The 12,913-nt window shown below is 33.8% G+C and overlaps 1 protein-coding gene and 1 long non-coding RNA gene across 2 annotated transcripts; one reads left to right on the forward strand and one right to left on the reverse strand.

Moving 5' to 3' along the window:
* Positions 1 to 2,956: 2,956 nt before the first annotated feature.
* LOC116404377 lies at positions 2,957 to 9,241 on the reverse strand. Its single transcript, XM_031886705.1, has 3 exons — positions 9,061 to 9,241; positions 4,485 to 4,599; positions 2,957 to 3,389 (listed from the first exon to the last, which is right to left on the reverse strand). Exons 1-3 carry the CDS (start codon positions 9,168 to 9,170, stop codon positions 3,249 to 3,251), a joined length of 366 nt encoding a protein of 121 aa, XP_031742565.1. The 5' UTR covers positions 9,171 to 9,241; the 3' UTR covers positions 2,957 to 3,248.
* Positions 9,242 to 9,992: 751 nt separating this feature from the next.
* Positions 9,993 to 11,395, forward strand: LOC116404396. Its single transcript, XR_004217239.1, has 3 exons — positions 9,993 to 10,147; positions 10,858 to 10,993; positions 11,065 to 11,395. It is a non-coding gene; the product is annotated as an uncharacterized LOC116404396 (long non-coding RNA).
* Positions 11,396 to 12,913: the final 1,518 nt, after the last annotated feature.

Genomic DNA, 12,913 nt, shown 5'->3' on the forward strand with positions numbered 1-12,913 from the left:
ATTCTTAAGTTTTCTTCTTTTAGCTATAAAAGACACAAATTAAGAAAAAAAATGACTTGATTGTCCATGTAAAGTTATGCCCCAACTTTTTTCTTCTAACTTAAGAAAAGGAACACCAACAAATATCTATCCCCATAAACTAAAAAGCATAGGAAAATGATAGTAAAAGTAAAATCAACTTTTTCTGTTATCTTTTTCCTTCATTCATTTACTTCTAATTGAAAATAAATCAAAAGTCTAAAACCGATCAAATTATTGAAAACGAAAAAACAAGAAACATAACAGTGTGGAGAGGTAGTTATTATCAAGTATTTGATTTTGTTTAATAGATTCCAGTTGTGACAACCACAACAATTGTATGCATGAAGTTCATCATTCAAACAGATTCTGACAAATTTCAACACATCTGCAAGGCGAAAGAAGATAGGAATTAGGATAACAAGGTAATTAGAACACTGAAATTTTAAAAATAATTTTATTGCCGATTGCTACTATAAGCATAATTATCTGCTTGTATAGTTGTCTTGCATGATCTGACAAATACATTATGGTATTTGATATTCCATTCAGGTTGTATCTTGCATGTTACCAACAAAATCATGTGCTTAGTGATAAATTACTCTTAGACTGAGAAATACTCGAAAAAAAATCAAGAGTAACAACTCTTAGTTTCCCAGAAAAATTGAAACAACATAAACTTGTCTGATGAAAGCAACTCAAGAACAGTCTCAATGCAGATCATACATGAGTTCTTTGCTAAAATATTTCAAAAGGCTAAAAAGAGTTAAGGAAAAAAAGAAAAACAATAATTACCTGTAATTTTCGTTGGTTCATGATCTTCTCTTGTCATTCCCTCACTTTAATCTCATAACTGAAAAGGAAAAGAGGAGGGAGGGGTGATTAAACTCATGCATGTACATAATGTCGAAACCAGCAAAATTACCACCCTATTAACTATGAAAGTCTGGTTGTGGTCGAAGTAGGGTGAAAGTCAGTGTAGATTAGAATAGATGTCACCGTGAAGCTCACTGTCGGTTGGGGGAGAACATAAAAATTGATTTTTTTCTTTTATGAACAGGCTGGGGTGAACTGGCTGGCAAGGAGGAAGTGACATGCTACCACTAGGTTGTGTTAGGTGGTATGAACAATGGACAATGGTGGCTAGAAGTGAGGGAAGGGCTTTGTCAAAGGTCGTGCAGGGCTGAACTCCAACTGTCCAATATTAGTTTGTTCGGTTACTTTCTTTGTTTCACCCATATCAATGTCTGCAAAAATTCCCACAATATATAGAAATGGAAATAAAGATCCTTAAGTTCTTTGAGAAAAATCATAAATATAGCCACAAAATTTCTCCAATTATTTGTTACTTAAAAAAGTATAGAAATTGTCAACCAAGCTCAACTAACGCCTGTATGTATGTACTTAGAACCAAGAGGTCTCGGGTTTAAATCCCTCTACCCAAAATTTGTCCTAAATCTCAACTTTTTTACAATCAATCCTAAAACTCTTTTTCTACCCCATTTTTGGCCTATTTTTGGCAATTCCCAATACTATTATAGTTGTAGAATAAAAAATTTTAGATCAATCACGCATTATCGTTGAATTCAAGACTAATTAAAAATTGACATGTGTCCCAAATTAAAATTGAAAAAAAATATAAATTTGTTAATTTGGATGATACACATGTTTGGATCAAATTAATTATTTTAGTTTAATTAATATTATTTACTCGGTTAAGACTAAAATTCAATCGAGCCAAAAAAATAAATTTAATTTAGCTCTGGTCCATAAATCAACCAGACTCAAGTTCATAAAAGCCACTAAAGAACTCTATAGATACTGGAGCTTCATTTGAAGATACAAACTTTCTTTCAAGACTCAACTTCAAGAACACGTGCTCTGCTTCCTCAAATCAAGCATAAGCATCTAAGTGAGAGAGAATCAGGAGATCAAATGACTCATTGCATCAAATCAACATAAATACATATTAATACAAGTTGGAGTTCACAAATTAAATTTCTCTATAAAGATCTCGTGTAAACCACAGTGAACCAAAAAGTGATTATAAACGAAATATTTCATTAATAAATTCAATCAAATAAAATGAAATACAGGAAAATTACTCTACTGAACTTGAGATGAATCCTCAAAATTCTAAGTCTTTTCCTTGGACGAATTCTCTAATCGTCCGTCAACACACACTTTTGGGGATGAGAAATTTTAGAGCTACTATGCCTCCCTCATAGGAACTTTTGTACTTAAGATTAGCTACTGACTTGGAATGTTGCGGAAGACCTATGGAGTTGTTGTAAAATGGCAGAAATTGTGAGAAGATGGTGATGAATTTGACTATAGTTAGTTGTTCCCCGAAATGGAAGACTTGCTATATAATGTATTAATTGACTGTCTCGTTGTTGCTGTCCATTGTTATTTTGATAAAAGGTTTGCAGATGTAAATAATTTGTAAATTTATAGATCTAAGAATGTTATCATACACTTCATATTAGATAATAAAAATCACTTGACAATTTCTCAAACACCACACCGTCTACCGCCTCAAAGTTGAGTTATTGATCATGGTCAAGACAAAGAAAATAAGGATTGAGACCACACTTGCGAAGAAGAAAAATGTTGAGAGGAGAAAAAGATCATGCATGCAAATGGAAAAAAAAAAAAAAGAGAAAGTAGGAACTTTGTTTAGGTTCATCAAGAAGATAAATGGATATAAAGAAATAACCAAAATCATAACTTGAATTCTTTCTCATATTTGCAATAGTAGAAATCTGGAAGACACATTTGCAAAATATCTCAACTTATTTTGCTACCTATTACAATATTCCTAAACTTATTGTAAATGTACACAATTTTGTATCTGTGATCAGTTTCAAGAATCTCTCCCTAGAGAGAATAAGTTGCATCTTCTAAAAGTACTTGCTATGGCTCAACATCAACATACTTTAGGAAACTTTTCAATAGTTATTTACATAAAAGAAAACTAGAAGGTAAAATAGTAATGAATTTCTCCAACTGAATTTTGTTCGAGTTACAATAGTTGTATGTTTATGCGCATCTATATATATAATGCAATAATGTAAGACAACATGAGCATAATGTAATATGGAGAGCTGGAGGATCAAATAAAAATATAAGAAAATCAGATTATTATCTTTATGAAAATAATTAGTACAACAAAAAAAATTAGACTTTACTAATTGCAGATCAAAAATTGCATCCGCGACGCTGGCAAATCAGAGTTGCATGGGAGTTGAATCCTTAACAATCTCATATAATGATATAATGTTTTCAATGCTCAATAGGCCAATGATGCACCATTCCAAGAGATCTGATTTCCTATTCTGGAGGACTTCTTGAAGAAAATGAATGTTATGCTGCAAGGAAGGTGCAAATTTATTAGAGAAGAATTAAACACTGTTCTATCTCAAGAAATATCATTTCCATAAAAGTAAAAGAACCTCCTTCCAGTGAGTATGATATAAGTGGAAGAATCTAGGTTAAAGATTTAAATAAGGAAATCACAATGAGAATGTTGATTATTTTTTCCTTAGCTCGGCTTTTGGAAAAGGAACACACCCACTCCCTGATTTCATTTGCATTATTTTGGGTCAGCTTCAGAATACACAAACTTCAGATGGACAGCACAAACACTTGGAAACAATTTAGCAGAACCAATTTCTTAAAGAAACATTCTAAACTAATTAAATAAAGAGAGTCCTCAAAACTTCACTCCTTGAAGAACTATGAATTGATTCTCCTACAATAGTAGCTAGCTTTTGATAGGACCACGTCCCTTCACCACGGATTAGAATATTGATGTCAATATTTTAATTTTTTTTATTCTTCTTCTTTAAAAAAAATAAACATTTAATTCTTGAACATTGGGATCTAAATGTCCAGGGATAATAATGCTCATACCCACGAAATAATATCCACCATCCAAACTGTTAAATAAAAAAATTCTTTTCCTAAAATTCTACCGAAGCAGTAGGAAAAGTTGTTATGTAACTTTTTCTAAATAAGTGAAGAAAGAGTGGACAAGAATATGATAAAACCAATAAAATTAATCAGAAGCTGCTAGTATCCATTTGATTTAATACGTTCCAATCCTTGAATTTAAAGCCTTGTACATGTGTGAATATTATGCATTAACGATTTAACGATTTTAAAATGAAATAAGAATGAAGGATTTAAATTCATTCACTTGTGAAAGTTGAGAGATTTAGTTAATACAACATTTAGTATAAATTGGTTTTCTTTCCCTTAAAAAGAATACTAAAGAAAATACGAAAGTTTTCACGAGGTTACACGTCCTCTCAACACATTTTCCATTGCATATAACCAAAAATAGATAATATTGCTTTCAAGTTGGCTATTGCCACGATATTTAAGAAGAACGTTCAAGAGAAGAGGCTCAACTATACGGAAAAAACCACTTTGAAGGAATGAATGGAATAGAATGAAATTACCTCCACAAACTTCAATTTGAAATCTAGATTCCCAAAGCGCTGGGTGACCTCGTACTCTTCCCGAAGGTACTCATATATTTGAGCATATTTTGCATCCCTCCACGCAATTTCTGATCTGAGTGGCAAAGGAAAAAGACATAAAAGAGCACTAAGATAACAAAATTCTACCAATTAAAGCAATATTATGATCGAATTTTCTATGCACGAATATTAATAATAATAAGAAGGTAAGAATGTATATATTTTTGTTTACTTATATCAAGCTTGAAAGGCAAACTTTTCTATGTTATGATCTTGGTTCTGTTAGGATGTCAAATACATTTCTGAACAATAGTATTATCCTGGCGCCAAGTACTGCGAAAACCACATAAGACGTAATCCAAGCTTTAAAGAGGCTCTAGATAAAATAAAAAGCAAAATGTATTTGATAGGCCACTGATTATACATCAGTATGCTCGCAGGGGCAAAAAGGGCAAAGAAGTAGTTATTATTGAGTTGGGAGAATCATCCAACAGTAAGAATGATTATCTTGGGTAGTTTTGGGCATTTATCTTGACTAGTTTCAGTCTTCAGGTGGTTAGTAGTTGGTTATGAAGGAAGTTATGTTACCGTTGCTATGTTATGTGTTTAAATAAGAAGTTAAGTTAGCAGATGGGTAGACAGTCTTTTAGTTTGAAGTGTTTGGGTTTCTCTCGTGTGGGAGGAATGGTCTATGTAATAGTAAATTATCTATAATAGAAGAACTTTACTTTAGTAACTATCATACTGGTATAAGAGCCCTCAACCTGGGGATGATAGGAAAGGTGGCACAGAAGAAAATTGAAGAACGGTTAGGCGTAACTGATTTTGAAATTGCCAGGATTTAAGTAGATGTTCAGAAGTTACCACAAATTGAAGAAACGCTGCTTGCACTTGCTTAAGATTGTTCAACGCTTTATCCTTATAGCACAGTTGGAACAACAACGAAGGAATGCAGATGACACTCAAACATTATTGGCTTCTCTAGTTTCTGGTGTTGGATTGTCAGATCGCCCTTCCAATTCGGAATCGAATGAGGAAATTAAGAATACGACAGTGGCAAACACAGTGGAACCTATTTATGGCTATAGGAGCAATGCATTCAGACAATAATGAGGGTGAACAGGATCATAGCAAATTAAACAAGTTTGAGATGTCAGTATTCAATGAATCCGATCGTTACTTACAAATCCATAAACTTACTGATTCCAAAAAATTAACAGTGACAGTCATTAGCTTCAAAGCAGCGGAGCATTAGCTTCGAAGCAGCGGCTCTCAATTGGTACCAAGCCACAGACAAACGAGAACCAATTTTGAATTGGAATGATATGAAACGAAGATTGTTGATCCGATTTGGCTCATCATGCCAAGGTTCAGTTTGTGGGCAATTTCTCATAATCAAGCAAGAAACAGTGGTGGAGGAATATTGCAGTCCGTTTTGATAGGTTAGTGGCTCCTTTACTCCAACTACCTACCAAAAAAATTAAAAAAAGAACGTGTCCTCTGCATGTCGTGTCCTATGCATGTTGTATCCTATATGTTAAAAAACTGGTGTGTCGTATCTCGTGTCGGTGTTCGTGCTTCTTAGGTTTTGAATTTAAAAACTCTTCTAAATAATTTTAAAAAAAGATTTCCTATTGTTCGGTTTTTCTCTGACTTACCAATTAAATTATTTGGTTGCACTACTTATGTTCATAATCCCAACTCTACTCGTACTTCACTTGATCCTAAAGCTGTTAAATGCATTTTTGTAGGCTGTCTCCTATAGGAAGGCTTACAAATGTTTTGACACTTCGACTAAAAGGTATTTTGAGAGTATGGATATGTCTGTTTTTGGAAAATCAACCTTTTTTTAGCCAAAATTCTCTTTAGAGGGAGTCCCCAACCTTAAGATAATTTTTGGGACACTTAACCTATCCCAAACACCATTGATTCCAAAGTTATGAGCTAACTCTTGACGTCAAGTGTGGAGAGTTCTTCAGGGGGAGAACCACTATAGACTGACTTGACAAGTAAAAACCTGAACTACAGCTTTATAATAAAAGAAACTTGACTCGAAGGAATTGAGAATGATCTATCACAAAACCAAACTAATACCCCGATAAATGATTATGAAGATCCAGGTAACATACATTCTCCTTTTACTTCGTCTAATTCTCCCCGTTCTTCTCATAATTCCTTGTCTAATGTCTCTGATCTTGATATTACAATTGCCAACAGGAAAGGTACCAGTAAATTTGTCAAATATCTCATTGCAAACTATCTTTCTTATCGTAAACTTTCACAATCATAAAGCCTTTACATCCAAAATAATCAACCTGTTTGTTCCGAGGAATATACAAGAGGTCCCAAATGAATTGAATTGGAAATTAGCAGTGATGGAAGAGATGAATTCTACATGGGATATACTTGAACTACGAAAAGAAAAGAAAACAGTTGGATGCAAGTGGATGTTTACGCTAAAATGTAAAGCTGATGGTAGTGTCGAGAGGTACAAGGTTGGATTGGTTGCTGAGGGGTTTACTCAAACCTATGGAGTTGATTATCAAGAAACATTTGCTACAGTTGTCAAAATCAATTCTATTAGAAATTTGTTGTCTGTTGTAGCTAACTTTGATTGGCCTCTTTATCAATTGGATGTTAAGAATGTCTTTCTCAATGGGGAACTGAAAGAAGAGGTAATTATGGACTTGCCACCTAGTTTTAAGGTAGATCTCGGGATTAACAAAGTTTGCAAGTTAAAGAGATCATTATACGGTCTCAAACAGTCTCCTAGAGCTTGATTTGAACGCTTGTATATTCCTTGGAACAAACAGTCTCCTAGAGCTTGATTTGATTCGAGAAAGTAGTCACGGGCTATGGATTCAGTCAAAGCCAAGTCGATCATATGATATTCTACAAACATACAGGAAATGACAAGGTTATGATTTTGATAGTTTAATTTGATGATATCGTTCTTACAAGCAATGATGAGACAGAACAAACTTTCGTGAAGAAAAAGTTGGCAGATGATTTCCAGATCAAGGACCTAGGAACTTTAAAGTACTTCCTAGGCATGAAGTTTGCCAGGTCCAAAAGTGGCATTCTTTTCAAACAAAGGAAGAATATTATTGATCTGTTAAAAGAGACAGGTTTACTTGGTTGCAAGGTAGCAGAAACTCCCATTGAGCAGAATTTGAAATTGAAAGTTGCAACCAAGAATGAGATAAAGGAAAGAGAAAAGTACTAGAGACTTGTAGGAAGACTCATATATCTTTCCCACACGTCCTAACATTGCTTTTGCAATTAGTATCAAAAGTCAGTTCATGCATGCTCTTGGACCAACTCACTTTTATGCCGTTTATAGAATAGAATCCTAAGTATTTGAAAGGTACTTGAGGAAAAGACACATTGTTTCAAAGACATGATCATCTAATGTTAACGTTTACACTAATACTAATTGGGCAGGTTGCATGACTGAGATCTGGTTACTGCCCCTTCCTTGGAGGAAATCTTGCTACTTGGCAAAGTAAAAAACAGAGTGCTGTTGCAAGAAGTAGTGCAGAAGCAGAATTTAGAGCTTTAACCCAACGCATTTGTGAGTGTAAATGAATAAGATTGTTGGAAGAATTGGGATTCACTCAAACAATGCTCATGCAGTATCACGGCAGCAATTTCCATTGCCCACAATTCAGTCCTTTATAACAAGACGTAACATACTGAAGTCAATAAACACTTTATAAAGCAAAAGACCAATGTGGGAGTAATATGCATACCCTACCTTCCGACAACAGAACAAATTGCAGATGTGTTAACTAAAGGCCTTCCAAAGTGGCAATTCAACAAACTGATTGACAAGCTAGCAATGACTGATATCTTCAAACCAGCTTGAGGGGAAATGTTGATTATTTCCTTTATTGTATTATATTTTATTGTGTTGGTTGTATAATATTTGCCAAATTTATTTTTTCCTTTTTTGTAATGAGTTGTTTTATTTAAGTAAAATCTTTCTATTTGTGAAATAAACAAGAAATATATTATTTTAGCATAAATCAATGAAGTCTTAATTCCAAGCGATGTTTACTGGATTTTGTTTGCCTCTTTATTTGTTTTGAGGATCTTTTTTCTTCTACTTTGTTTGCTTATTGGTTTGTATTTTGAGTATATCTCTTTTCATTTCCCTACGTGATGGGAAACTTGTTTTCATTTCCTTATGTGATGGGAAACTTCCGCAAGGAAGTCTCTTACTGTGAGGAACCAGACTATTCCTATATCTGCACAATTCCGAGTAAACGATGTATAAGAATGCTTAACGACAGATGGTCTTCCTTTTTAAGAATGTCCTGCGTTGTGGGTGGTCTCTTATTCCGCCGCTTTCTAGAGCTATGCCGCTGCCATTACCCCTTGGATTGGCCATGAGACAAACATTTTAGTTTCTTCATTGCAAGTCTCTTTGCATTTCCTTAATGAACATTTTTTATATTGTATCCTTTTCAAAACAATAATAAATAAAATAAAAAGACAGCTATCTGTTTAGACCAATATACTATAAGTCCAATACCAACTATCGGGGTTTTACCTCTCAAAAAGACCAACTTTGAGAATTACATCTGCTAAATTTGAATTGGCCTTTCCAACAAGTTGAAGGAGCTTTTTCTTATCCATAGTGAATGTTCCTGTTTTCTCCATTTTACGATTTATATCTGCAAACTCTTCAACCAAACTATCAACCTGAAAAAGAAAAGAGAGAAAAGAAAAGGCATGTTTTGAGAACACAAATACAAGCACTAATTGGTGCTGAAGATTAAAATGCCAAACTCGGAGAATTAGTAACTTAGATATTTAATGAGCAAGCAGATCTCATAACCTCCGTCATTCCAGCTAAGTGACAAAAAATGTCAATTATGACACGATGATGGAAAAGTTGCAGGAAATTATGATGTCACCAATCATGCTTTAGGAATAGGTCTAGAAATAATATGAGTGGCCTACTAGGTTGTCCCAGGAGTAAATAAAAGAATGTGATAGACTGCCAATGATTGTTCACATAACCAGGCATTGTAATCCCATTTTTTTATTTTGCTTCCATACCAAATCGTAAAACCAAATTGTATTTATATGTTGTCTTGATCTTTTGGGATCATTCTTTGGATTGGAGTCCTTTATTGTAGGAAGGGTTGAATCTCTATTGTCGGGGATTGGGCTTCTTTTTTTCTCTTTTCTATCCTCTTGAGTGCCCTTCTATGTTCTTCATTTCTCTCCAAGAAATTGTGGTTTTGAATAAAGATTAAAGAAACAAAAAATTGATAAAAATCAGTTTGACAAAATGTAATTTTTAAAAAGAACATAAATAACAATTCTACAGACATTTCAAGAGCTCCCCATCTCTCCTAATCCTAACCAAAGATAATTCTTAGAGAGAACCTATTGGCACCTACTAACCAATATATACCCATCTACTAGGAACGGGTCTGGTTTCATTAAAAGATTATAGCAATGATTCTACAGTTTTGTATCCTATTTGACACCTTTAAGGATTATTTTGTGTGTTGTATTTTGTTTTTCATAGACACCTGTCTAATGAAGAGCTGTTACCTATAATTGGAAAAATTCACCCATCAGAGCATTACTATGCAAAACAACAGGCAGAATATATCATACAGCAGGTACTCATCCATAACGAATCTTAAAACCCATATGCAAGTCGATGAATTTTTTAGCTTTACTTTTACGATTGAGATATTGCTTGGATATTGTGGCACATATTAATGTCATCAACAAACATCTCATGATTCTTATGTATGGTTGTAGAAACAATTTACTCTTTCTTTTCCTCTATCAGTGAGAGCTTGCTGGGTTGTCCATGGATTGTTTTATACTCTGTACAGTTATTTTAATTTTTACTTGACCGACCACCCATCACATATAAGTAATATTGTGTAAAATTCATTTTACGAGTAGTAAAATCGGTCATATTAAAACGCAGTCATTACACCAATTGTTTTCTGTTTGCACTTTGTGGACTGAATGGTTATTCTCTTGGAAGTTCCTTTATCAGATTTCATTATGAATCTATTGCATCTGACTTTTAACTCAATAAACTGTAGCATAATTGTTAATGTTATTATGGTCCTCATTGATTTTAATAAGATAGACCAAGTGTTCTCTATCAGCCTCAGAACATAAGATATAGTATGACGTCATTTATCTTATCATTTTACATGGAAGAACTTTCTTGCAAATGTTTTCTAAATGAGAAAACATTACCATAAGGCATAAGATCTAGAATTAGACTAGGCCTGGAAAATATTTTCATCTTCCAGAGGGAGCAACTACATCTGTTGATTAACATCTTCATTCTGTCTTTATTTTACAGGCTGATGCAGATAAAGATGGACGTCTCACCTTGGCAGAAATGATCGATCATCCTTACGTATTTTACAGTGCCATTTTCAACGAAGATGATGAGGACGATTATGATTTCCACGATGAGTTTCGTTAAGTTTTTTCATGTATGGACACCTCCCTCTATCTAACAAACTTCCGCGGACAAGATCAGTCTTGATGTTTGTTGCTGTTGCAGGAATAGTCGAATAGTCAGATAGGATTAGCAGTAGAGAAAACGGAGTTCTTTCGCAGCATGGAATCGGGATACAGAGTTTGAAGTCTTAGGCAACAACTTGGAGGAGATCTCTCTGGCATGGTGGTCAGAACTGGGTTAAACTTCTTCAGCCATGGCTCGCCCATATGGTGGTATCCCTCTTTTTGTAGCATATGAAACCCCCATCTTGTCTAAGATAACAATGGTTTCACACCTTAGATTATAGACATTTATTTGCAAATAGTTTTGTTAAGTTCAATGTCCTTGGTATAGAATTACCATTTAATTGTTATTTGTTACTAATTTATTCTTCCTGGATAGAAAATTATCAATTATTCAATCATATTTATCTTTTGAGTATAGGGTTTTTGAAAAAGTGAGCTAAAAAGGTGTGTAATTTTAGTATTTTGTTGTTGCTTTTCAAATATGATGTTGGATATGATATTTGGTTTAAGAATTTTTGGACCAAGTACAAATAATTGAATTTTAGGACTAATTAAAAGTTGACATGTGTTGACATAAGGATGATGCCACGCATTTTCATCGTTGGTTCAAGTTAAAGTTAACTATTTTAGGTTCAATTAAATATTATTTATTTGTACAATTTTAGCCTAAGAGCTAAATATGACAAAAATTTATGTAATAAGGTTAACTTAGTTGGAGAGCTAAATATGACAAAAATATATGTGATTGGATCCATGAGTCTGATCCATGGATCAACAAAGTCCAAGCCCATAAGAGGACTATAAATAGAAGAGTCCTCCTCACCTGTGGAGATAGAAATTTTTACTCCATAGGGTTTAAAGAGAATTCTCCCAAGAACAAGAAGACTCTCGAGTTTAAAGAGAATTCTCCTAAGAACAAGAAGACTCTCGTCGACCACCCTCCAAGATTGAAGAAAAACATTATGTGATGTAGCTTCCTCAAATCAAACATATAGACATTCAATCGAGAGAAAATTAAAGGATCAAATATTAGAAATATTGTTTGGTCAAATTGACACGTTCGATGGGATATCTCTACCTCTTATCTCTCTCTCATCATCTAAATCTACAAGCAAACCAATGACAATAAAGAAAGCTTAATCCAAATCTTCTATAAGCGACACTTGCACATCTTCTATTGCAAGCGACGGTTACACAGGACTAGGACCTGTACCCACAGTGTTCAAGGGAAATCATCCAGGAGCAGAATCAAGGTTCTGTCATTGCGTAGAGCATTCTTAAGCAATTGATGGAGTTTCCTAAAGTTGGGATTGTCATCAAGGAATCCCTTGCTATAAGAAGATCGATAATCACGATAAGGTATATAGGGAATAAGTTCACACCTAAATGAAATGAAATAGACCCTACATTGTCAAAGAAGTTTACACAAATGAAGTATACAAGATTGTTGATCGAGATAGATTAAAAGTTGCCCCAATCAATGATAGGATTCTCAAGACATTTTATGTGTAACGTCATTATGTAAAAAGCTCTTTATCGCAAGAGCTTAAACTGCATAATCTCCAAACCCACACGAGCTTAAAAGGTGAGTGATAAAAAAAAAAAAAAACCCAATCAAACTATTTGATCTCAATGTTATAAAAATGGTACGTAGGCAGCTTAATGTTAACTTTAAGTTCAGTTATATGTGCAAGAAAAAAGTTTAGTAAGCGACATTATGACTTAATCTCATAGTAAATGGTATGTAAGCAACATGAAATAAGAAATTTTCATTATCATTAAAGCAAAGTTTTGTATTTACTGAAATTAAAAAAAGAAAACGAATAAAAAAAAGGGAAGGGGAGCAAAGTCAAATCTTCCACATGAAGCTCTTAAATTCCTCGTGT

The sequence above is a fragment of the Cucumis sativus genome, chromosome 6 (assembly GCF_000004075.3).
Source record: "Cucumis sativus cultivar 9930 chromosome 6, Cucumber_9930_V3, whole genome shotgun sequence".
Classification (NCBI taxonomy): domain Eukaryota; kingdom Viridiplantae; phylum Streptophyta; class Magnoliopsida; order Cucurbitales; family Cucurbitaceae; genus Cucumis; species Cucumis sativus.

Bases quoted from the DNA above. Each gene is read 5' to 3' on its own strand.
- LOC116404377 (XM_031886705.1), bottom strand. From the start codon at position 9,170: ATGGAGAAAACAGGAACATTCACTATGGATAAGAAAAAGCTCCTTCAA. The intron at 4,600-9,060 runs GTAAAACCCCGA...TTTGCCACTCAG, and splicing joins AAAGTTGGTCTTTTTGAGAG to ATCAGAAATTGCGTGGAGGG. The intron at 3,390-4,484 runs GTAATTTCATTC...CCTTCCTTGCAG, and splicing joins TCAAATTGAAGTTTGTGGAG to CATAACATTCATTTTCTTCA.